Genomic DNA, 25,750 nt, shown 5'->3' on the forward strand with positions numbered 1-25,750 from the left:
ACCAACTTAATGACGGGGACCCAATTTACATCCCCCCGTTGTCTCCCACCCGCCTGCGCTTCTCCCGCCCGCTACCTGCTACAAGACTACAACTCCCAGCATGCCCTCACTGTAAGGGCATACTGGGAGTTGTAGTCTTGCAACAGGTAGCACACAGATGGGAGATGGAGATATGTGGCACGGGCGGGTGGGAGACATGGGGGGATGTAAATCAGTGTCCCCGTCATTAAGTTAGGGAAGCGGGGATAGAATCAGAAGGAGCCCGGGTGGCTGCAGAGTGATTCCAGCCCGGGTTTCTTTGTACAGTTGTTATATCATATTTCCCGCTAAAGCCGAGATCACGGCTGCCAGCGGCAAATATAAAACTTTTCTCTCCAAAGCCATTTGTAAGCCATTTCTGCTGTTTTGGAGGGCTTGCGACTTTTTGTGCGACTTTTGCACTTGATAAATCCCTGACCACTGCAAAGTGAAAAATAAAATTTTCTTTCGTACACTCTTTTGTAGCTTTTTGCTAACAGCCAAAAGTCACACAAAAATTTGCTTAGGTGCTAATGCGACTATTTGTGCGACTTTTGTAAGCAAAAAAAGATCTCTAAATCCCTTGATAAACGTCTCCCATAGTTTGTAAAAGTCTTTCAGTTTTATAAATCTTATTAATTGTGTTTTCCAAAGACAAAAATAATAACATTTGTTTTATTTCCAACAGATCATTTTGCGGAAAACTTAGGGGAAGATGTTTTATCTCCAGATTATAAAGAAGATATTGATGATTACAATGATATTGGACAAGATAACTCTATGAAATCATTAATCTCTGGCCATCACAACAGAGATTTATCTACTCATCCTACTAATAACAAAGAACTATCCTTTGATCAGTCACTGAATGAATTACAAGATAACGTTCCTCCAGGGGGTAAAATATTTACCTGTTTTGAATGTGGAAAGACTTTTAAAACTAAATGTAGTCTATGTAGACATATTCGAATTCACAAAAATGAGAGACCATTTTTATGTTCAGAATGTGGAAAATGTTTTATTCAGAGATCACATCTTGTTCAACATCAGAAAAATCATAGAGGAGAGAAACCTTTTTCATGCCCTGAATGTGGTAAATGTTTTACTCAGAAATCAAGTCTTTGTGGTCATCGTAGAATTCACACTGGAGAAAAGCCATTCTCATGTTTGGAATGTAGCAAATGTTTTAACCACAAATCAGATCTTGTTCGACACCAGAGAATTCACACAGGGGAGAAGCCTTATTCATGTTTACAATGTGGGAAATGTTTTACTGTGAAATCACATCTTGTTGAACATAACAAAAATCATACAGGGGATAAACCTTTTTCATGTTCAGAATGCGGGAAATGTTTTACCCAGAAAGCCTATCTTGCGAAACATGAGATAATTCACACAAGAAATAATGTATTTCCATGTACAGAATGTGAGAAATGTTTTACCCTAAAATCAGCTCTTGTGGCACATAAGAAACAACACACAATAATGAAACCAAGTTAATGTTCATCATGCAACAAATGCTCTACTGCAGGTATTAGAGTGTATTCACATTTATTGGTAGTGTGCCACACAGTTAATAACTACATAACAAAACCAACTGCAATTTTATAAATTGATGCAGTTTATGGATGCTCAGTCTCTACATTTAAAACATCTTTTACACTTGTAAAAAAAAGAAAAACCTGCAAGTCAAGTATTTCATTTTTTCAAACAGTAAATAAAAACAAAAGTGGTATTCCAGCCCTTAACTATTTTCATATTGTGTAGGGGGAGGGGGGGGGGGGTCAAAATTATATACACATATATACACACACATGTTTATTAATATTATTATTATTATTAATAAAAATTAAAAAAAAGTGTGAGATGGTTAGATTCCTACTTCTTCCTGCTTTACCAAAAATTGAGGCAGGACATGGCGTCGGCCAGTCATGGGTGTCAAGTGGGGGACTGGATGACGTCACTAGGACTGGGGGAGCGAGTATGCCATTTTTACTGCACCCCCAACAAAATATGAAAAAATGTAAGGACCCAAAACCCTCTAACAAATATATTGGGTACTGAACTTGATTAAAAGAAATCTGTCATCAGTTTCACCTGCACTAACCTGTTGGTACAGACATGTAGTGCAGGTGACACTGATGACAACAATACTTACCTGGTCCGGTTCTGTGCTGTGGTTCTGCCGCAATCTTCCGTTACAAGGCCAAATTGGAGCATGGGCGGGGCTTCTTGAAGTCACTGCTGTTGTTCTCTACTGGGTGCCGCTGCTAGCAAACAGCAGTGGTTAACATCACAAAGCTCTGCCCATGCTCCAAGTCAGCCCCAGAACAGAAGATATGGTGGGAGAACCACAGCACGGAATGGGACCAGGTAAGTATCATTGTCATCAGTGTCACCTGCACTGTCTGTACCGACAGGTTAAAGGGGTACTCCGGTGAAAACCTTTTTTCTTTTTAAATCAACTGGTGGCAGAAAGTTAAACATATTTGTAAATGACTTCTATTAAAAAATCTTAATCCTTCCAGCACTTATTAGCTGCTGAATGCTACAGAGGAAATTCCTTTCTTTTTGGAACACTGATGACATCACGAGCACAGTGCTCTCTGCTGACATCTCTGTCCATTTTAGCAACCATGCATAGCAGATGTATGCTAAGGGCAGCATGGTGGCTCAGTGGTTAGCACTGCTGCCTTGCAGTGCTGGGGACTTGGGTTCAAATCCAACTAAGGACAACAATAAATAAAGTGTTATTATTATTATAATAACATCAGCAGAGAGAACTGTGCTCGTGATGTCATCAGAGAGCATTCCAAAAAGAAAAGAATTTCCTCTGTAGTATTCAGCAGCTAATAAGTACAGGAAGGATTAAGATTTTTTAATTGAATTAATTTACAAATATGTTTAACTTTTTGCCACCAGTTGATTTAAAAGAAAAAAGGTTTTCACCGGAGTACCCCTTTAGACAGATATTTGGTTCCTTGACAGAAGGGGTTACATCTATAAATCTAAATGTGGTGGCACCTGTATTATTTTATGGAGTGAAAGTATTGCCTTATTGTTATTTAGTATTTCTGAAATTGGTAGATAGAAGATACATTATCATGACAAATTGCCATGATGTTATACTGTATGTGTGTGTATATGTATGTATGTATATATATTAAAAGTTTGAAATTAAAGTGAATATGTCACCTGGATTTCTTTTTACTGATTAGATTCAGATACTGAAACATGTTCCTGTTTTTCCATTCTGTTTATATTTTCTGATTGAATATTTTTATTTCATTTTTTTGAACATTATTATGGGAGCATTTATCTTGCCTGATCTGCTTTTAACAGCATTTATAAATATGCTTTACAGTAAGCCCCATGGACATACACACATAATACTGAAGCAGATCCTATTCATTTCTGTGAAAGCATTTTCTAGGCATGCTCTGTGACCTCTGCAGGGAGAGGAGAGGCTGAGCACTGACCATCATCAATTGTAAATGGTCTGATCGTCTCTTACCTATATACTGGTGTCATCTATTACTTTAATCCTCCCTGTGATGATAGAGAGAAGACTGCTGCAAAGTGATATTTACAGAATAGGAAGTGTCCAACAGAAATTAAATTCCGGCCTCTGCGGAAAGAATTGACATGTCAATTATTTCAACAGAATCAGCTTGGAAATGTATTGCCGTCTATGGAGACGACCGCTACCGTATAAACAGGATCCTATATGCTAAGATACCAGTTTTGTTTTCTTTTATAACTATTTCCTAGAGCCACTAATCTTTCCAGTATTCTGTACTTTCTAAAGGGGTATTCCGGTATCAAATAATTTGTACTTAAAGGGGTTATCCAGGAAAAAACTTTTTTTTACATATCACCTGGCTCCAGAAAGTTAAACAGATTTGTAAATTACTTCTATTAAAAAATCTTAATCATTTCAGTACTTATGAGCTTCTGAAGTTGAGTTGCTCTTTTCTGTCTAAGTGCTCTCTGATGACACGTGTCTCGGGAACCGCCCAGTTTAGAAGAAAATCCCCATAGCAAACCTCTTCTAAACTGGTCGGTTCCCGAGACACGTGTCATCAGAGAGCACTTAGACAGAAAAGAGCAACTCAACTTCAGAAGCTCATAAGTACTGAAAGGATTAAGATTGTTTAATAGAAGTAATTTACAAATCTGTTTAACTTTCTGGAGCCAGTTGATATATATAAAAAGTTTTTTCCTAGATAACCCCTTTAAATAGTCTAATTCAAATACAATTTTTATTAATACAATCTCATAGACTAATGACCCTAAGATATATAACCTACTAATATCGTGTTATCACAAATTGTACTGGCTTCAGCTTGTTTTTGTGTGATTAACACCTGACAGGAAGTTGTGTAGTTCTTACATTTTGGTGTTTCCTCCCTCTCTCCTAAGACAACGCATCATTATCTGCTGTCTCAGGAGGTGTGGCTAGATCTTGATTCTCAGCACTAGCCCCATCCCCTGAGTGATGTCACCACCTATGACCAGCCCCTACAGCAGCGTTTCCCATCCAATGTGCCTCCAGCTGTTGCAAAACTACAATTCCCAGCATGCCCGGACAGCCTTCGGCTGTCCTGGCATGCTTGGAGTTGTAGTTTTGCAACAGTTGGAGGCACCCTGGTTGGGAAACACTGCCCTACAGACTACATTACAATCTCCCTTTCATATACACATGGCATACTTTCTACAAGGTGCTGGAAACATTCCTCAGAGATTGTGATCCATATTGACAGGATGACATCACGTAGTTGCTACAGCTTTGTCAGCTGCATATCCATGATGCAAATCTCCCCTTTCCACGACATCCTAGAGGTGCTCTATTGGATTGAGATCTGGTGATTGTGGAAGTCGTTGGAGTACAGTGAACTCATGTTGTCATGTTCAAGTACACTGTGGTCAAGGGATAGACATGGCCTGCAACAATACTCAGGAAGGCTTTTACATTTCAACTGTGCTCAATTTATTCTAAAGGTTCCAAAGTGTCCCAAAAAAATGTCCCTCCCACCATTACAACACCATCACCACCAGCCTGAACCATTGATACAAGGCAGTATGGATCCATACTTTCATGTAGTTTATGCCAAATTCTGACCCATCCTTCTGAATGTCGCAGCTGAAATCGAGACTCATTGGACAAAGAAACGTTCTTCCAGTCTTCCATTGTCCAATTTTGGTGACCTGTGCAAATTGTAGCTTCACTTTCCTGTTCTTAGCTGACATGATGTGGTCTTCGCTGCTGTAGCCAATCCGCTTCAAGGTTGGACATGTTGTGCGTTCAGAGATGTTATTCTACTACCTTGGTTGTAATGAGTAGTTATTTAAGTTACAGTTTCCTGTCATCTGAAACCAGTTTGCCCATTCTGCACGGCCATAGCTCTATTTATTCTCTATGGGGCCACCAAACATTTCCGGGTTATGCTCTTGGAAATTTTTAGTGACCCCATAGACAACAAATAGAGAGACCACAGTGCTCTCTGCTGACACCTCTGTCCATGTCAGGAACTGTCCAGAGCAGGAGAGGTTTTCTATGGGGATTTGCTCCTACTCTGGAAAGTTCCTAAAATAGACAGAGGTGTCAGCAGAGAGCACTGTGTTCTGGCAGAAAGGAAATTCAAAAGGAAAATAACTTCCTGTGGATCATACAGCATCCGATAAGTACTGGAAAGATTAAGATTTTTTTTATAGTAATTTACAAATCTGTTTAACTTTCTGGCACCGGTTGATTTAAAAAAAAAAAAAAGTTTTCCAGTGGAATACCCCTTTAATGACTGGTCCCCATGTTACCTACTTCCCACATTGTGAGGGGTCACTGGTGTGGGCAGGGATTGGCTGGGTCGGCAAGTCCTATGTGTCTGGAAAGAAAAATGGAAGTGCTGGGAGTTGGAATCTCTTAGCACCGGTGGGGGGTTAGTAAGTATGTTTTTTTGACACGGAGCAGTTTCAAATGAAGGCATATTTCTAAATACCCCTTTAAGTAAAAACGTGGCTCATCTTTTAGATTTATTACTTCAAGCAACTGAGAAATTACTTTGATCAGGGCTGTGAAATTCTTCATAAATGGCTCATGTATATCAACTAGTAATAATTTACTGTAGTAAAATCAGGCTTTTCATCTCCTACGAAAATAAATATTTAAAAAGCCAATTTATATTTAAAGGTGGAAAACATTATAATTTTTTTTAAACCAACAGGTGCCAGAAAGTTAAACAGATATGTAAATTACTTCTATTTAAAAATCTTAATCCTTCCAGTACTTATCAGCTGTATGCTCCACAGGAAGTTCTTTTATTTTTTAATTTATTTTCTGTCTGACCACAGTGCTCTCTACTGACACCTCTGTCCATGTCAGGAACTGTCCAGAGTAGGAGCAAATCCCCATAGAAAACCTATCCTGTTCTGAACAGTTCCTGACATGGACAGAGGTGTCAGCAGAGAGCACTGTGGTCAGATAGAAAAGAACTTCAGAAAGAAAAGAGCTTCCTCTGTATTATACAACAGTTGATAAGTACTGGAAGGATTAAGATTTTTAAATAGAGGTAATTTATAGTGACCCCCCCGACCTACGATCATTTCAACATACGATGGCCTCTCAGAGGCCATCGCATGTTGAAGGCATCATCAACATACAATGCTTTTGTATGTTGGGGCCATCGCATAAACGGCTATCCGGCAGCGCAGACTGCTTCAGCTGCCACCGGATAGCCGTTTACGGTGCCCCGTGTGGTCCGCTGACGATCACTTACCTGTCCTCGGGGCTCTGGCTCGTCCTCTTTGGGATCCCCTGCATCGCCGGAGCTCTCCATCGTCGTCCTCACGTCGCTGCACACGCCGTCCCGTCATCCAATAGGAGAGGCGTGCGTAACGACGTGATGGCGACGACGGAGAGCGAGGATGCCGGGAAAGCAGAGGCCTTGCCGGAGCGTCGGGGACACCACAGGGATGCGGCGACAGCGATGGAAGGCAACATCCAGGGCAGCGGTGACGGTCCGGAGCGGCGGGGACGCGTGAGTATAACCTCCAATACCAGTGGTCTTCAACCTGCGGACCTCCAGATGTTGCAAAACTACAACTCCCAGCATGCCCGGACAGCCAACGGCTGTACGGGCATGCTGGGTGTTGTAGTTTTGCAACATCTGGAGGTCCGCAGGTTGTAGACCACTATCCTATACTTTACATTGGAAGGATCCCTCAACATACAATGGTTTCAACAAACGATGGTTCATTTGGAACGGATTACCATCGTATGTTGAGGGACCACTGTACATATCTGTTTAACTTTCTGGCACCAGTTGATTTAAAAAAAGAAATATTCCGGGGGCGGAGCCTGACCGCTGAGCTGGATGGCAGCTTGAAAGAGCAGCTCTCCACAGCCGGACCCATTCCTGCCTAATTTTACCTGTCCACTCACATAAAAATGGGCAACAAAGACAAGCAAAAGGCAGGGGAACTTGCAGGTCAAGGGAAAACTCCCAAAAGCCAGACCGACATGGCGCAATACTTCGGCCGAAAGAACGTTCAGAGCCCGGCGCGCGCTCCCAAGATGGCGCCGGCCGACAGAGAAGAAGACTCAGACGTGGAGAGTTTGCTTAGATGCCGCGTGGACTCGGGAGGCGAGGAGACCCGGGGCATCTTCTCCCGCTCCATGATAAAGAAAACGATCCAGCAGGCAGTAACGAAAGCCCTCCAGGGGGCCCTGACCCCAGTGTTGCAAGAACTAGCTGAGATCAAGGCAGATGTCCGGCAGAGTGGACACCGCACAGAATTCCTGGAAGGCGCCATATCGTAGACAGTGTTGTTCTGCGGTGCCACGGCCCAACAGATGAGACAACATGAGGATCATCTGAGCAAAGCTTTCCTCCTCCTGGAGGACCAGGAGAACCGCAGTAGGGGGAAGAATGTGCGCATCTGAGGCCTACCTGAGTCCTATGCACACGAGGCCCTCCGGTCTGTGACGCAGCAGCTCTTCGCTTCACTTCTGGGTGCAGACAGAGCAGCCTCCATTGTTGTTGAACGGGTACACCGGGCACTGCGGCCAAAGCCATCTCCTACAGAACCTCCGAGAGACGTGATCTGTGGCCTCCTCAGCTATGTGGACACTGCCGCAATCATGGCCGCGAACAGAACTGCCGATGAGGTGAGCTTCGAGGGCCATGCCCTGCGCCTATTTCAAGACCTCTCCCCTGCAACCCTGGCCAAACGGAGAATCCTGAACCCATTGCTGCAGCTAAGAGAGATGAAAGTGCAATACACCTGGCTATACCCTTTTGGAATTACAGTGGCGAAGGAGGGCAAGCGCCTGGCTGTTAGATCTCCGGAGGACCTCGGGAAGCTGTGTGCTCTATTGGGCATCCCGTCCTGGACATCCCGTCCGATGGACATCCCGTCCTGGCTGCCGGTGCAACTGGGCTTCCTACCCCCGCTGCCCACTCCATCACCATGGTCCACGGTGGACAAGCAGAAGTCACCTAAAGCCCGCAAGAAGACCCAGGGTCACCCGGCGAGGGACCCGACATGAGGTGACTTGTTGCTTTCTATCCCTGTTACACTGGAGCCCCTGAGCTCCCCTTGACCATTCATTTCTGGTTCCTATCTCCCTCATCAGTTTTATGGACTTTGTCTTGCCCATTAAGCCCACTCACATGGACTGCCCTAGCCGTTACCCAAACCCTTCCCCCCCCTCCCCTTTTTTCCCTGTCCCTGACCATCTCCTCACATCGCTCTCCCCATCCCGGGATCCCAAGTGGCATACTATACCGCCCCCCCCCCCCTCTCCTGGATGGTGGTGGTTCTTCGTGGACCCACGCTGTTGCTTGGTCCCCCCCCCCCCCCCCCGCAGTCACGAGTGAACAGTGACTAAGGTGGAGAATTGCACGCTGAAGGGACTACGTACTTGTCTGTGACGATCCCCGAGGAGACTGTCTGCGACCTGGCGGGTGCTTGTACCCTCGATCAGGTGCCTCCAGAGGGCTGTGTACCCCTTGGTTTCTCTAGAGTCAATTTGTTATTACTATTCTACTTAGATAAGTGGAGTAGAGAGGAAGAAGTGTTGATCTAGAGATCATAGTTTTCAATCGTTTACTGTTATTGTCTTTTTTTCTTACATGATGACCCCCCCTCCTCCCTTGACCCCTCCTGCTCCCCCCCTTTTTCACCCCCTCCCCCCTACTCCTCCCTTCATCCTCCCCTTCTTCACCCCCCCTTTCCCTCCTCCTTACCCCCCACCCTCCTCCCCTTTTGCAACTCTAACCTTTTTTTCCTCACTCCCCCCCCCCCCTACTCCAATCGCCTGTTTTCCCTTCCATGTGAATATTTTATACTAGTGAGCCCTCCGGGCTCCTTTAATTGTGGCAGGTTCGGGGTTACTGTCGGTTCGGGACTACAGCCGTACCCCGCTGAGTGCATCCTTTCCTAGCCCTCTTCAGGTTACCTGTATACCTCTCTGTTTGCCTGCTTGGGAACCTAGCCGCAGGTTGCTCTCTTTTCCTTCCTTCGTCTCTCTTCTCCCCCTCCTTTTCCATGTTTCTGATTCTTTTCCTACCTGTCACCCTCTTTTTCCTTACCCCTCCCCCCCTCTTACCTAACTTCCTTTGTGCTCTTCCTTGCTTTTCATTTAGCTCTTCTCGCTTCCTTCTGAATCGGCCTGGCCTCCCTCACCCGTTTTCTTTCTCCTTGGGAGTCCTCCCTTGTTCTACCCATTTAAGTATCCTATGGCCTCCTTGAAACTATTGACATATAATGTAAAAGGCCTTAATTCTCCAGCCAAACGGCACAGTGTACTTTCCTTGTTGCCAAGAGATGGGGTATTAGTGGTCTTCCTGCAGGAAACACATTTTAAAGTTGGTCGCATACCTAAATTACCTACTAATTATTTTCTCTTTGGTATCATAGTGGCAGCGGTAACTCCTCTTCTAGAGGTGTCTCGATCGCCTTCCACAGAGATGTCCCGTTCCGCCTCCTATCCCAACACAACTCAGGAGATGGTAGGGCCCTATTCCTACACCTCTGCTTCACTATACCCTCCCAATAAGCACACTGTTCGCTGGCTGCTGGTGACCTTGGAGGAACTGAGAGCCTTTGCTGAGGGTCCCATCCTTCTGGGAGCTGATCTCAACATGGTGCTCAATCTCAAATGGGATACATCCACTAGGCGCTCGGGTATTTCCTCGGTGGCCCTCAGCACCCTAAGAAACAAACTCCATACCCTGGGCTTGGTTGACACCTGGTGTTGTCTGCACCCAGGTGACCGCATCTATACGTTTTATTCTGCTCCCCATGGATCGGAACAGAGCCTGGATTTTCTCCTTTGCCATGATAGCCTGCTATCGACGGTTATGTCAGCTGACATTGGCCATCGCACTCTGTCAGACCATGCCCCGGTTCAGGCCACCTTCTCCTTTTCGCAGCTCCCTGTTAGAGACTGGACGTGGAGACTTAATGACTCTTTGTTAGATGACGCAAAAGCACTAGCTGACCAACTTAAAACTTTCTTCGATGTTAATACCACACCAGATGTACCTTTGTTTTGGAGATGCATAAATGCTACATTGGGGGACTCTTGATAGCTCTGGGGACTAGGGTTAAAAAAGATCGAACCAAGGCCATTGACGGCCTTCTGTCACGTATAGCGTCCTTAGATTCAGGGTCACAGTCCGTTGGCGATGCGGGGAAGGAGGAGACCCTGGCGCTGCTGAGGGAGGAGTTGTGGCAGTTGCTACACTCCAAATACGCCGCACAGGTCACTCGCTTTAAACAAAAACTCTTTCTACACGGGGACAAAGGGGGCAGGTTGATGTCTGCGATGATTAAAAAGAGGAGGGACCAGATGTTCATACACTCATTGAGATGTGGGGAGGGTCGTGAGTACACTGATACCCAGTCCATTGCGGCGGCCTTCTCACAATACTATGCCTCATTGTACAACATTGACCCGACTGCCACGGCTCCACCAGATAGGTCACAGGCTATCCAATCTTTCCTGACCGGTTTGGACCTGCCCGGTCTCTTGGTGGAGGAGGGGACTAATCTACTTCGCCCTTGTACGGAGGAAGAGGTTGGGAAAGTTCTCACTTCCTTCCCGGTGGGGAAGATCCCGGGTGCAGACGGTCTAAGCCTTCAATATTTCAAAATAATTCCGGACTACCCTCCTCCCCCGGATGACCGAGTGGTGTAACGCCCTGCTACGGGGGATGCCCCTGCCGACCCAGGCCCTGTAAGCTCATATCACGGTTCTCCCCAAGGAAGGCAAGGACCCGACGGTGTGCTGCAATTATCTCCCCATATCATTGCTTAACTTGGACGTAAAAGTGTGGGCCAAACTTCTCTCTCTTTGTATTGGGCTGCTTTTGCCCCGGCTCATTCATGAAGATCAGACAGGTTTCGTGAAGGGGATGGAGGGTAGAGATAATGCACATAGGGTCTTCCACCTCATTCATCATGCTCGCCACTCAAACACCCCATTACTGCTGCTAGGGACTGATGCCGAGAAGGCTTTCGACAGAGTGGCCTGGGACTTTCTCCGGCACACCCTGTTGAAATTTGGTTTTCCCCCTGTGTTTATTGAGGCAGTGCTGTCACTTTACTCAGACCCCAGGGCGCAAGTTAGGGTTAACGGCACCCTGTCCCCTCCCTTCCGGATTAGGAATGGGACAAGACAGGGTTGCCCCTTGTCTCCGACCCTCTACATCCTACCTACGGAGACGCTCCTCCAGGCCCTTAAACAGGACAACGACATAGAGGGACTGACAGTGGGGGGGCGCACTCACTTACTAGCGACCTATTGATCATGACATCCAACCCTTGCACCTCCCTCCCTAGAATACAATCGCTTTTAGAACTCTACTGCAGCTTGTACAATTTTAAAGTGAACTACACAAAGTCTGAGATACTGAACATTTTGGTCCCTAGGCAAGTGGCAGACTCACTGAGTGCAACATCTCCCTCTTGCTGGCCACAGTCTGGGATCAAATACCTGGGGGTCACAGTTCCTAGTTCATTAGATGACCTCTTTAAGGTTAACTATCTTCCTCTTCTTGCCAAGTTGCGGGCACAGATGGAACAATATGTTACCTTATCTCTCCTGGATAGGCAGGAGGAACATGCTACAAACATACATACTTCCGACAATGTCATATACTTTATGGATGGTCCCGATAGCTCTTCCCCAGGGGTACCTTCTTCAGTGGAAACACTTGTTCACTACATTCTTGTGGTCGGGTAAAAAGCCACGCCTGCCTTATTCCCTCCTTCTTAGAGGCAGGGGTGAGGGCGGCCTGGGGGTCCCGGACATCTCTCAACTGCACAGTGAGGTGCAGAGGTGGGCAGAACTGATAGCGCAATCGAGGTCCCCAGAGGGCACGGGGTCACTGGAACTGCACTTACTGACGCAGATGGTTGGACTCGCTTTGCGAGCTCTCTGGCTTCCTTCCAAACACTGGACACAGATGGTGACGAACCCACTGACGAACGCCGCACTCACTCTCAAACGGTCCTTTGACAGACAAGGGGAGAAGGTCTCGCACGGACGTAGGCCTGTTTCACCGGCGATGCCGAGTTCCTTGTTCCCTTTCTCACCCACCCACAGGCAACGGAAGTTGACGACGTCTGGGTGCGCCTAGACCGAATCCCGCTTAGGGACTTGTGTCCAAATGATACCCCTCCCTCAAGTGGACATATCCAGGCTCTGTTCCCATCCGCCCCACCAAATTTCTTCCACTGCTTCATGATTAGGAGAGCGTGCGCTTCAATGCTCAAGGTGTGTGTCCTGGCTGCTGATCTACATTGGTTAGAGAGACTGGCCCTAGTGGCCCCCTCTCCGAATCTTACCTTACGCCTCATCCGTAGGACTATGTCGAAAGAGGAGGTCTCTTTAACTCCACTATTCCTGCTCTCCTGGGAAAAGGAATTGTGAATCTCCCTGACAGCAGAGGAACAAGAGGAGGTGTTAAGACACTCTCGTGGTTTCTCTAGATGCATTCGGCTGCAGGAGGGCCACTAAAAGCTCCTCTCTAGGTGGTATCACACACCTGAATTATTATGTCACAGGGGTCTGTCGACCAATGATATATGTTGGAGGTGCAATACAGCAGTTGGCTCGTACCTCCATATCTGGTGGTCTTGCCCGGTCTTAGCGCCATTTTGGTCGGAGGTAGGCAACACTTTATCTCTCATCATGGGTGCGACCATTACACTATCGCCTGTTCTGGTGCTGCTTGGGCACTGCACTTCTAGCTGTAATATGCACAAGAACTCTCTGATTGCACAACTGCTTTCTGTAGCAAGGCCTTGATCCCACTACACTGGTTGTAGGGGGTTGCCCCCACACTGCCGCAGTGACACCAGAAAGCAAGCGAACTATGTAGGATGGAGGAGTTGGCGAGTTGGAGCACTGGCTCCCATGCCAGCTTTCTGAAAATATGGTCGCCTTGGATGAAGTATCAAGAAACCCTGATGAGAGGTTCTAGCCCTAGTGAGTGACTCTGCCCACGGGGGACCCTCCCCTCCCCTTACCTAACTTCTTCTCACCCTCTCCCCCCCCCCTTCCTTTTCCCCACCATCTGCTCTGGCCGATTCTCTCTGTTCCTCTTCTTCTTCTGCCCCTTCCCCCTCTCCTTCTTCTGCCCCTTCCCCCCTCCTTCTTCTGCCCCTTCCCCCCCTCATTCTTCTGCCCCTTCCCCCCCTCCTCTCCTTCCCCCTCTCCTCCCCCACATCCACTTACCCCCCTTCCTCTTCCCCCTCTACTGACCTTCACCTCTTCCATACTTCTAACTCTTCTTTTTCTTTTACCTGATATTTTCTCTCTCTTTTCCTCCTTGCCCCTCACAGCCTTTTTCTCTTGTCCGACTTCTTTCCTCCTTCCCCTCTTGCTTTCTACTCTCTTACCCCTCTTTGGACCCTTTCCTTTTCTAGCAGTTCGATAGCTTGACCGGTATATATACCACAGCCGACCCCTGTTCTGCTGGGAAGGCAGGGGTGGCTAGTTCACTGTGCTTAGGAGTTCTCGTGTACGCTTTACTTTTCCTTAACTGCCTAAAACAAAAAAAATCCCATCTACTGATTTGGCGGTCCGTTCTCTGACACCATTTGAGTTTGATAATACCTCTCACCTTATCTTTTGGCTGACTGCTGAATACTTCCTATGCCATTCATTGTTAAGCGGGCTCTCCTGTATATCATATGGCGTGCATGACTCTCCTAATGTATATTGCTTATTGTTGTGCATTGCTTGTTGATTTGCACTGTTTTAACCCCTTAAGGACCGGGGTTTTTTCCGTTTTTGCATTTTCGTTTTTTGCTCCTTGCCTTTAAAAAATCATAACTCTTTCAATTTTGCACCTAAAAATCCATATGATGGCTTATTTTTTGCGCCACCAATTCTACTTTGTAATGACGTCAGTCATTTTGCCCAAACATCTACGGTGAAACGGAAAAAAAAATCATTGTGCGACAAAATTGAAAAAAAAAAACGCAGTTTTGTAACTTTTGGGGGCTTCCGTTTCTACGTAGTACATTTTTCGGTGAAAATGACACCTTATCTTTATTCTGTAGGTCCATACGATTAAAATGATACCCTACTTATATAGGTTTGATTTTGTCGTAATTCTGAAAAAATCATAACTACATGCAGGAAAATTAATACGTTTAAAATTGTCATCTTCTGACCCCTATAACTTTTTTATTTTTCCGTGTATGGGGCGGTATGAGTGCTCATTTTTTGCGCTGTGATCTGAAGTTTTTAACGGTACCATTTTTGCATTGATAGGACTTATTGATCGCTTCTTATTCATTTTTAAATTATATAAAAAGTGACCAAAAATGCACTATTTTGGACTTTGGAATTTTTTTGCGCGCACGCCATTGACCGAGCGGTTTAATTAATGATATATTTTTATAATTCGGACATTTCCGCACGCGGTGATACCACATATGTTTATTTTTATTTACACTGTGTTTTTTTTTTAGGGGAAAAGGGGGGTGATTCAAACTTTTAATAGAGGAGGGGTTAAATGATATTCATTCACTTTTTTTCCCACTTTTTTTTGCAGTGTTATAGGTCCCATAGGGACCTATAACACTGCACACACTGATCTTCATCATTGATCACTGGTTTCTCATAGGAAACCAGTGATCGACGATTCTGCCGCATGACTGCTTATGCCTGGATCTCAGGCACTGAGCAGTCATTCAGCGATCGGACAGCGAGGAGGCAGGTAGGGGCCCTCCCGCTATCCTGTAAGCTGTTCGGGATGCCGCGATTTCGCCGTGGCTATCCCGAACAGCCCACTGAGTTAACCGGCAGCTTTCACTTTCGGTTTTAGCGCTATTAGCGGCGGATCCCGGCTTCACTATGACGCCGGGCCCGCCGTGATATGATGCGGGGTTACCGTGTAACCCCGCGTTATATCAGGGGAGCAGGACCAAGGACGTACCAGTATGTCCTTGGTCCTTAAGGGGTTAAACTTGAAAATAAAGAATTGATAAAAAAAAATAATAATAATAATTTCGACCGGAGTACCCGTTTAATGTATTATACAATATTAGTAATTAGTATTTCTCTATCGGCTCCATTGGGGGACACAGACCATGGTATATGCTGCTGTCACTAGGAGGCTTGACACTATGGCAACAAGAAAAGTCAGCTCCTCCCAGCAGGGTATACCCGCCCACAGGCATCTGAGGTAATCAGTTTTAGATTAGTGTCTCAGGAACTTCGGCTCACTGTTTCCCCATTGCGATTGAGGGGGCAGGTATCTTGGATGTACTGTTAACCCCCTCTCGCCAATGGTCAGCGCCTGGGGTTGTAGCTCATGGGTCCGGGTCCCCCTACCTCCCTGCTCGCCTCGCTATTACAAAAAGCTCGGCATGATGCAGGTGACAAAGCTGGCTGAAGACTTCATTGGGAAGACTTCATGAGGTAAGTTCTTCTGACTAAGGTGAGTATCTCCCCTTTTTTTTTATATCTGGGGCTGAGCAGTGTGTGGTATTTCACAGTATTTACAGGTGTGTGTGTGGTGTTTCACAGTATTCACATGTGTGTGTGGTGTTTGACTGTTTTACCGCGGCTGCAAAAGGCAGCCGCGGCGCTTGTCTTTCATTGCAGGAGCTGAGCGCCCGTTCTTACTTTAATTTCGGCAGCGCGGCTGCCGACAGTGTCTCGCCTGCTCCCTCCCTTCCCCCACAGGCGCATATGCATTTGCATATGCGCTCGGGGCTGGGAGCGGGCGCCATTAGGGACCGGGCTGTATTTTACCGCCCACCCAGAGCCGCCGAAGCCTGAATAAGGGCTCAAACTAAGCCCCAATCAGCACTGTCCGCGCGCATAGGGGGTTATTGCAGGGCCAATCCCAGCACCCTTCTGTTTAGAACAGCCCCCTCTGGCAATTGGTTCAGAGGTTTTCTCATCTCAGCCGCAGTTCTCATGGACATTGCAAAATGCTACTCACAGCTGCCTTAGGGACACAGCTTGGGTGTGACAGTTCAGTTTTTGCTATAGTCTGTGCACAGTACTGTTCCTCCTTCCACACAGATAACTAGCTCCTTAGTTATCTATTACATTTGTAAAGCTGTAACTCAAAAATGTCCGGTTCTGCTAAACCACTTGTTCTGCCTGCACCACTGCTCCCCCAGACCCCCCTGCTATTTCTACCCCAGTTACTCTTCAGACTCGGTGGGTTCGGCCGCCCCTTCAACCTGGGTTTCCTCCCTCTCCCAGTCTATATCTGACTTGGATCAGGTCTCCTGTTATGTGGTGACTGCCTTGGAGAGGCCCTCCCTGCACCGGCCCTCCGGAGTGACCCGCTCTCCCCATATACTGAGGCTCTCGCAGCGTCATAGGGGTGTTTCATCTGACTCATCCCCCGAGTCTTTGTGCAGGCACGGGCGCTCCCCTCACAGGCATCGCCCCGTTGCTCTAACTTGTAGCAAGCGTCGCTCCCTAGAGGACGCTCCCATGGTCACCGCTCTGACTCTCCAGACCCGCGTACCGGGTCAGTCTCTCCCTCTTCCAGGGCCGCCACACACGTTCACATTCACGTGGATAAAGTTTCTGATTCGGCCTCTGATTCAGAGGACCGCACGGATATGTCGAACATGGTGCACTCATTGGTTTCGGCCATAAGAGACACCTTCCATCTAGAGGAATCAGGAACTTCGGACCTGGCTCCAGAAGTTCCCTTCATCGTGCCTGACCTCTTCCAGGGCTGCCTCACCTCGTTCCCATTCACCTGGAGAACTTGTGCATGAGGTTTCTGATTCAGCCTCCGACTCAGAGGACCGCACGGATATGCCTCCTGATGTCGTAAACTCATTGGTTTTGGCCATAAGAGACACCTTCCATCTAAAGGACCCAGAAACTTCGGACGTGGCTCCAGAAGTCTCCTTTCTTTGTGCCCGGCCAGCACCCAAGACTTTCAGATCTCACGCTGAATTTGACGCCTTGCTGGAATCCGCCTGGAGGCACCCTGACAAGAAGTTTCAGGAAACGAAGAAGGTTCAAGCGTGGTCCCTTCGCCAAGGACCTCATTGCTCGGTGGACTTCCCCTCCAACTGTGAATCCACCGGTCTCCCGCCTCTCTAAGGCGACTACCCTGCCGTTGGTTGATGTGGCTGCCTTCAAGGATCCGGTGGACAAGAAGGTGGAGACTTTGGAAAAATTTGCCTTTGAGACAGCAGGTTCCTCCTTTCTTCCTGCTTTTGCTTCTGCCTGGGTGTCAAAAGCCCTGTCAGTATGGTCTTCCAACTCCGCCAGGGTAGTAATCAGGATTCCTCCGGAGGATTTATCTAAACTAGCTCTCCGATAATTCTCAGCTGGAGATTTTCTGTGTTCTGCTTACATGCACAGCCGCTGTAATGCCTTTGCCACAGGCTACCTGGTAGCCCTCCGTCGCTCCATGTGGCTTAAACCTGGAATGCGGACACCGCCTTCAAGAAGTGAGGTGACGGGCGGAAAGAATTCCTTATACCTCTGGATAAGGTTCGCAGAACCACTTTCCATCGGAAGTCCTCTTCCTTCCGGTCCTGCGGACCTTTGGTACCAACAATGGGTCCAGCCAGGCGCCTTCACGGAAAGACGGCTCCCTCCTTCCTGACCCGTCCCTCCCGGAGGTCAGCTAATCGTTCCGGACGTTTTGCGGCCCCATCAGGCACCCGTAGGCCCACCTCGGCCTAAAGGGTCGCCCCCTCCCCACGACTTTTCTCGGGTGGTTGCTCATCTCTTCCAGGATGCCTGGACCACGCGCAAATTTGCCTCCCTTCATGGGATTGCTTTTTTCTTTTCCGGACACCCCGTTCCCCCTCTCTAGCGAAGGCAGTTCGGGGCACACTCCAGTTCCTTTTCATCCAGGGAGTAATTGTCCCGGTTCCTTCAGGGGAACACTTTCGAGGTTTTCATTCCAACCTCTTTGTGGTCCCCAAGACAGGCGTTTCTTTTCGCCCAATCTTGGTTCTCGAGCATCTCAACCAGCATCTTCTGCTTCCCATTCCGAATGGAGTCTCTCCATTCGGTGCTGGCGTCCATGGTTCAAGGGGAGTTTTCTTTCCTCGGTAGACATCAAGGATGCCTACCTCCACATTTCAATATTCCTGGTCATCAGCAGTACCTCCGCTTTGCAATTCCAGATGGCCATTTTCTATTGTGGCTCTCCCTTTCAGTCTGGCCACTACTCTGCGGGTCCTTACCAAGGACCTGGCACCTGTGATAGCCCTTATATGGACAAGAGTTGTTTCAGTGATTCCTTACTTGGATGACCTCCTGATCAGAGCTTCAACCAGGGCCCAGAATCTGGGGAGTCTTAGTCTCAACCTCCAACCCTTGTCTCTCTTCGGTTGGATGGATAATCGGGACAAGTCCAACCTCTCTCCTGGGGCTCCAGTTTGACGCGGCCTCTGCCCGCTTTCGACTCTGCCGGACATTCGGCTGACTCTCTTGTCAGGAGTCCGATAACTTTGGCATCCTGCTCCAGTTTCCCTTCGCTTTTGCATGAATGTCCTGGGTTGGTTGGTGGCGGCCGTGCCATTCGCCCAGTTTCATCACCGACCTCTTCAACTGGTGATTCTCTTCCGGTGGGACAGGTCTCCATTGTCTCTCGACCGCAAGATCGTTCTCTCTCGACAGTCTTGTTGGTCCCTTCTATGGTGGCTTTGTTTCGCCCTGCTTTTCAGGGGCGCACCTTCCTGCCTCTTCCTGCCAGTCTGTCGAGGTGTTTTGAAGGACCGGCCGGTCTGGGGCCTTGGTCCCCCGAGAAGCCCTTCTCCCCATCAACATGTTGGGACTAGGGCAATTCCCTTCTGGGCAGAACTCAGGTTTCCGGCCATCTCAGCAATCTTCATTTGGACATACTCAACTGGGAAGTGGTCTATCTCAGCTGGTCCTCAGCTGTCCAAGGCGAGTCGTCCCTACATCCGGAGGTGTTTGCAGTGACCTGCACCCTCTAGGGTGCTCCATGCGTGGACCTCTGCATGTCCCGCCACAACCGAAGTGTTCCTCTCTTTTGGTCGGGCTTTGCCCTACCTTATCTGTTTCTTGGTTGGGCCTGGCTCTACCTTATCTGTTTTCTCCCCTTCCTCTCATTCCAGAGTCCTGAGGAAATTCACAGCAGAAGGCGTTCCCGCCATTCTCGTGGCCCAGACTGGCCCCGGCGGGCGTGGTATGTCGTCATGGTCAGTCTCCTAACGACTTACTGCTGCGCCTTCCCTCTCGCCCAGACCTCCTATCTCAGGTCCCTGTGCCACCCCTATTTACAGTCTCTGCTTTTGACGGCGTGGCGGTTGAGACCGCGGTTCTAAGGACCCGTGTTTTCTCTTCCCAAGTGGTTCGCACCATGCTGAGGGCTCGCAAGCCTTCCTCTGCGAAGATTTACCACCATACTGGTGGTCTTATTTTCGTTGGTGTGAATCTCAGTCTTTTTCTCCGGTCGTGGTTTTCCTTTCCCCGACCCCTTCTCCCTTTCCGGTTGGGGCTGGCCTAAGGGTTGGCTCTCAGCTCCCTTTAGGGTCAAAGTTCAGCCCTTTCCATTCTTTTTCAACGTCCTCTGGCGTCAATTCTCATGTCCAGACCTGCTTCAGGGAGTGGGACACGCTGCCCCTCCTTCTCGGTCCCCTTCTCCCCCTTGGGACTTACACTTGGTCTTAGGTGCCCTGCAAAGCGCTCCTTTTGAACCTCTCAGGGACATTCCTCTTCGCCTCTTTCCCTGGAAGGTGGCGTTCCTTATTGCTCTTACCTCTGTTAGGTGGGTGTCAGAGCTGGCAGCTTTCTCCTGCCGTTCTCCCTTCCTGGTTGTATACCAGAACAAGTTGTTTTCCGTCCAGGTCCGTCCTTCTTGCCTGAGATGGTTTCGACTTTTTCATCTCAATGAGGACATTGTCCTGCCGTCTTTTTGTCCGGCCCCTTCTCATCCCAGGGAGTGTTTGCTCCACAAACTGGCTGTGGAGAGGGCTGTTCGGACTTATCTGTCAGTCACTTTTTCCTTTCGGCAGTGTGACTCCTTTTTTTGTTTTTCTGGAAGGTCGTCGTACAGGCCGACCTACTTCTACGGTCACCATTTTTTGGTGGATCCAGTCTGCTTACCTCTGCTAGGGGAAGATCCACCCTTCAGGGTTTTGGCTCATTCCACCCGTTTTTCGGGGCATCCTGGGCCGTCCGCTTCGTGGCTTCGGCCTCGCAGTTCTGTAAAGCGGCCACGTGGTCCTCTTTGCACTCTTTCACAAGGTTCTACCAGATTCATACTTTTGCATCAGCTGATGCTACTCTGGGCCGTAAGGCGTTGCAGACGGCGGTGGTCCAGCCTTCCACCTGACTGATTCCTTACCCACCCAAGGGACGGCTTTGGTACATCCCATGGTCTGTGTCCCCCAATGGAGCCGATAGAGAAAAAGGAGATTTCTATGCTTACTGTAAAATCTCTTTCTCGAAGGATCCATTGGGGGACACAGCTCCCACCCTTTTTCTGGTGTTCCTATTTCAGTTGTCTGTCCGAGGGTGTGTTCAGTTACCTTTTCTTCTTGTTGCTTGGACAGTTTGTGGTTTTTCTCTTGACCTGTCGGTCTTCTCCTATTGCTCTGGGACTAAAACTGATTACCTCAGTGGCCTGGAGGCGGGTATACCCTGCTGGGAGGAGACCGACTTTTCTTGTTGTCATAATGTCAAGCCTCCTAGTGACAGCAGCATATACCATGGTCTGTGTCCCCCAATGGATCCTTCGAGAAAGAGATTTTACGGTAAGCATAAAAATCTCCTTTTGTCTAAAGTAAAATATGAAGATAACAAAACACATACTCATCTACCTCACTCCTTCTAGGATCACTTGTGAAGTCTTCCAGCTCCCCGCTTTTCTTCCTACTTCCGTGATGGACCAGTGAAGGTCGGATCAGTCAATAACTGAGGCTAAACACTGCAGCAGTCAGTTATTGGTTCAGCAGGCTGTCACTAATGAGAAGTATCTGTCTAGGAAGTAGCAGGCAAAGCGACCAGAGGGGACCTGGAAGACGTCACAGGAGATCAGTTTTTTTTATTTTTATATTTAGCCAAGCAACATTAAAGGAGACATATCATGCATAAAAACGGCTCTGTGCACGACCACCATAGAGACACCCCTCCATGCAGCTCTATGGGAGCGCTGAAGCTACATGAGCGCTGTAACTCTGGCTCTCCCATAGAGATGCATGGAGGGGGCATGTCGACCAACACTCCGTGCGGTGGTCGACACAGCATCGTGCATGGGGAGAGCCGGGTGGCAGGGCAGGAGGTCCCAGCTGTCGGATCCCCTGCAATCAGACACTTATCCCCTATCCCAGGGGGCCTTTGGCTGCTGGGCGCCGCTGCCCGTTCTCTCCCCCTGACTATCGGTGCCGGTGCCCCATTGCCGGCGCCGATAGCCAGGGGGAGAGAAGCAGCGCCGATAGCCAGGGGGAGAGAAGGGGCAGCGGCACCCATTGCCGGCGCTGCTGCCCCTTTGCCTCCCCCCATCTCCGGTTGTATAATTACCTGTTCCGGGGTGAGGTCCGCGCTGCTTCAGGCCTCCAGCGTGCGTCCCCTGCGTCGTTGCTATGCGCTGCACGGCGCATGACGTCAGTGCGCCGCGCAGTGCATAGCAACGACGAAGGGAACGCACGCCGGAGGCCTGAAGCAGCGCGGACCCGACCCCGGCAACAGGTAATTATGCCACTGGGGATGGGGGGAGGCAACGGGGCAGCGGCGCCGGCAATGGGTGCCGCTGCCCCTTCTCTCCCCCTGGCTATCGGCGCCGCTTCTCTCCCCCTGCCTGCCCTGGGGTCTAGAGCCCTGCTGCCGGCGCCCCTGCCCGTTCTCTCCCCCTGACTATCGGTGCCGGCGCCCCATTGCCGGCGCCGATAGCCAGGGGGAGAGAAGCGGCGCCGATAGCCAGGGGGAGAGAAGGGGCAGCGGCACCCATTGCCGGCGCTGCTGCCCCGTTGCCTCCCCCTATCCCCGGTTGTATAATTACCTGTTGCTGGGGTCGGGTCCGCGCTGCTTCAGGCCTCCAGCGTGCATCCCCTGCGTCGTTGCTATGCGCTGCACGGCGCATGACGTCAGTGCGCCGCGCAGTGCATAGCAACGACGAAGGGAACGCACGCCGGAGGCCTGAAGCAGCGCGGACCCGACCCCGGCAACAGGTAATTATGCCACTGGGGATTGGGGGGAGGCAACGGGGCAGCGGCGCCGGCAATGGGTGCCGCTGCCCCTTCTCTCCCCCTGGCTATCGGCGCCGGCAATGGGGTGCCGGCACCGATAGTCAGGGGGACAGAACGGGCAGCGGCGCCGATAGCCAGGGGGAGAGAAGGGCCGTCAGCAGGGCTCTAGACCCCAGGAAAGGCAGGGGGAGAGAAGCGGGCAGCGACGGCCTCTCTCCCCCTGCCTTTCCTGGGGGTATACATGCGCACACACGCACCCTCATTTTACCATGGATATTTGGGTAAAAAACTTTTTTTACACAAATATCCTTGGTAAAATGAGGGTGCGTGTTATAGGCCGGTGCGTGGTATACCCCGATAAATACGGTATATACAGTATAGGGGTGGCATAGGAGCCTACAACTATATGGAGGCAGTATGTGGGGGTGCAACTATATACAGTATAGGGGTGGCATAGGAGCCTACAACTATATGAAGGCAGTATGTGGGGGGTACAACTACATACAGTATAAGGGTGGTATAGGAGCCTACAACTGTATGGAGGCAGTATGTGGGGGTACAACTATATACAGTATAGGGGTGGTATAGGAGCCTACAACTATATGGAGGCAGTATGTTGTGGTAGAATTATATACAGTATAGGGGTGGTATAGGAGCCTACAACTGTATGGAGGCAGTATGTGGGGGTACAACTATATGGAGGCAGTATATGGGGGTACAACTATATGGGGGGGGGCAGTATGTGGGGGTACAACTATATACAGTATAGGGGTGGTATAGGAGCTTACAACTATATGGAGGCAGTATGTGGGGGTACAACTATATACAGTATAGAGGTGGTATAGGAGCCTACAACTATATGGAGGCAGTATGTGGGGGTACAACTATATGGAGGCAGTATATGGGGGTACAACTATATGGGGGGGCAGTATGTGGGGGTACAACTATATACAGTATAGGGGTGGTATAGGAGCTTACAACTATATGGGGGCAGTATGTGGGGGTACAACTATATACAGTATAGGAGTGGCATAGGAGCCTACAACTATATGGGGGCAGTATGTGGGGGTACAACTATATACAGTATAGGGGTGGTATAGGAGCTTACAACTATATGGGGGCAGTATGTGGGGGTACAACTATATACAGTATAGGGGTGGTATAGGAGCCTACAACTATATGGGGGCAGTATGTGGGGGTACAACTATATACAGTATAGGGGTGGTATAGGAGCCTACAACTATATGGGGGCAGTATGTGGGGGTACAACTATATTCAGTATAGGAGTGGCATAGGAGCCTACAACTATATGGGGGCAGTATGTGGGGGTACAACTATATACAGTATAGGGGTGGTATAGGAGCCTACAACTATATGGGGGCAGTATGTGGGGGTACAACTATATACAGTATAGGGGTGGTATAGGAGCCTACAACTATATGGGGGCAGTATGTGGGGGTACAACTATATACAGTATAGGGGTGGCATATGAGCCTACAACTATATAGTGGGACAGATATATATATATATATATATATATATATATAATGTATGTATGTATATATATATATATATATATATATATATATATGTGTGTGTGTGTGTGTGTGTGTATGGGGCCTACACCTATATATGGGGAAATAGAGGAGAGAAGGCCTTCAACTATATATAGCGCTGTCCTATTTTTGTCTCAAGGATATATGGCCAGTCTATCCCACCATCATACACTCATCCTTACTCCCATTATGTTTTCTTATAACAGGAGCAAACAGTCCTCTGTACATAAGGAACATATCAGTTAGCGGCGGGCCTGTGGGTGTCCGGTCTCCTATGTTGTAGTCTCTGCTTGCCCTCCCTGCACCTCAGCTGCAGCTTCTACCTCTGTCCTCTCGCCACTACAGACAAGAGCATTAGGTGTAAGCCCCTCCCCTTTTAGTTCAGTCATGTGACCTGCTGCTTCTACATCGTACTGAGGAGACAGAAGGGAAGAGCTCAGAGCATCACATGACCACTGACTGACAGTGTTAACATCTTCAGACATACCAGGAGCGTCACATGACCACTGAGGACCACGTGAACGGGATCAGACATACCAGGAGCATCACATGACCACTGAGGACCACGTGAACGTCATCATCCCTAGCAGGAGTAACTGTTCACGATCCTAACCTCAGGGTATGTGGGATTTGTCTTCTCTCTCACTGTGTCCTGGGATCATTTTGCGTCATAATATAAGTGTTAACAGTGTGTATGTATAGACTTTACAGTGCGTATGTATAGACTTTACAGTGCGTATGTATAGACTTTACAGTGCGTATGTATAGACTTTACAGTGCGTATGTATAGACTTTACAGTGCGTATGTATAGACTTTACAGTGCGTATGTATAGACTTTACAGTGTGTATGTATAGACTTTATAGTGTGTATGTATAGACTTTACACTGTGTATGTATAGACTTTACACTGTGTATGTATAGACTTTACACTGTGTATGTATAGACTTTACAGTGCGTATGTATAGACTTTACAGTGCGTATGTATAGACTTTACAGTGCGTATGTATAGACTTTACAGTGCGTATGTATAGACTTTACAGTGTGTATGTATAGACTTTATAGTGTGTATGTATAGACTTTACACTGTGTATGTATAGACTTTACACTGTGTATGTATAGACTTTACACTGTGTATGTATAGACTGTACAGTGTGTATGTATAGACTTTACACTGTGTATGTTGAGACTTTACACTGTGTATGTTGAGACTTTACAGTGCGTATGTATAGACTGTACAGTGCGTATGTATAGACTGTACAGTGCGTATGTATAGACTTTACACTGTGTATGTATAGACTTTACACTGTGTATGTATAGACTTTACAGTGCGTATGTATAGACTGTACAGTGCGTATGTATAGACTTTACAGTGTGTATGTATAGACTTTACAGTGCGTATGTATAGACTTTACAGTGCGTATGTATAGACTGTACAGTGCGTATGTATAGACTGTACAGTGCGTATGTATAGACTTTACACTGTGTATGTATAGACTTTACACTG

At 48.1% G+C, this 25,750-nt stretch overlaps 1 protein-coding gene across 1 annotated transcript in view; it reads left to right on the forward strand.

Moving 5' to 3' along the window:
- LOC130283196 (uncharacterized) overlaps window positions 1–25,750 on the forward strand; it is a 71,374-nt gene that overhangs the window by 21,868 nt on the left and 23,756 nt on the right. Inside the window, exons 8-10 of the mRNA XM_056532401.1 lie at window positions 707–1,516; window positions 8,034–8,537; window positions 9,937–10,559. Of these exons, the coding sequence (XP_056388376.1) occupies window positions 707–1,516; window positions 8,034–8,537; window positions 9,937–10,559 (1,937 nt within the window). The remainder of the gene's footprint in view (window positions 1–706; window positions 1,517–8,033; window positions 8,538–9,936; window positions 10,560–25,750) is intronic.

Source organism: Hyla sarda, chromosome 7, assembly GCF_029499605.1.
Source record: "Hyla sarda isolate aHylSar1 chromosome 7, aHylSar1.hap1, whole genome shotgun sequence".
Classification (NCBI taxonomy): domain Eukaryota; kingdom Metazoa; phylum Chordata; class Amphibia; order Anura; family Hylidae; genus Hyla; species Hyla sarda.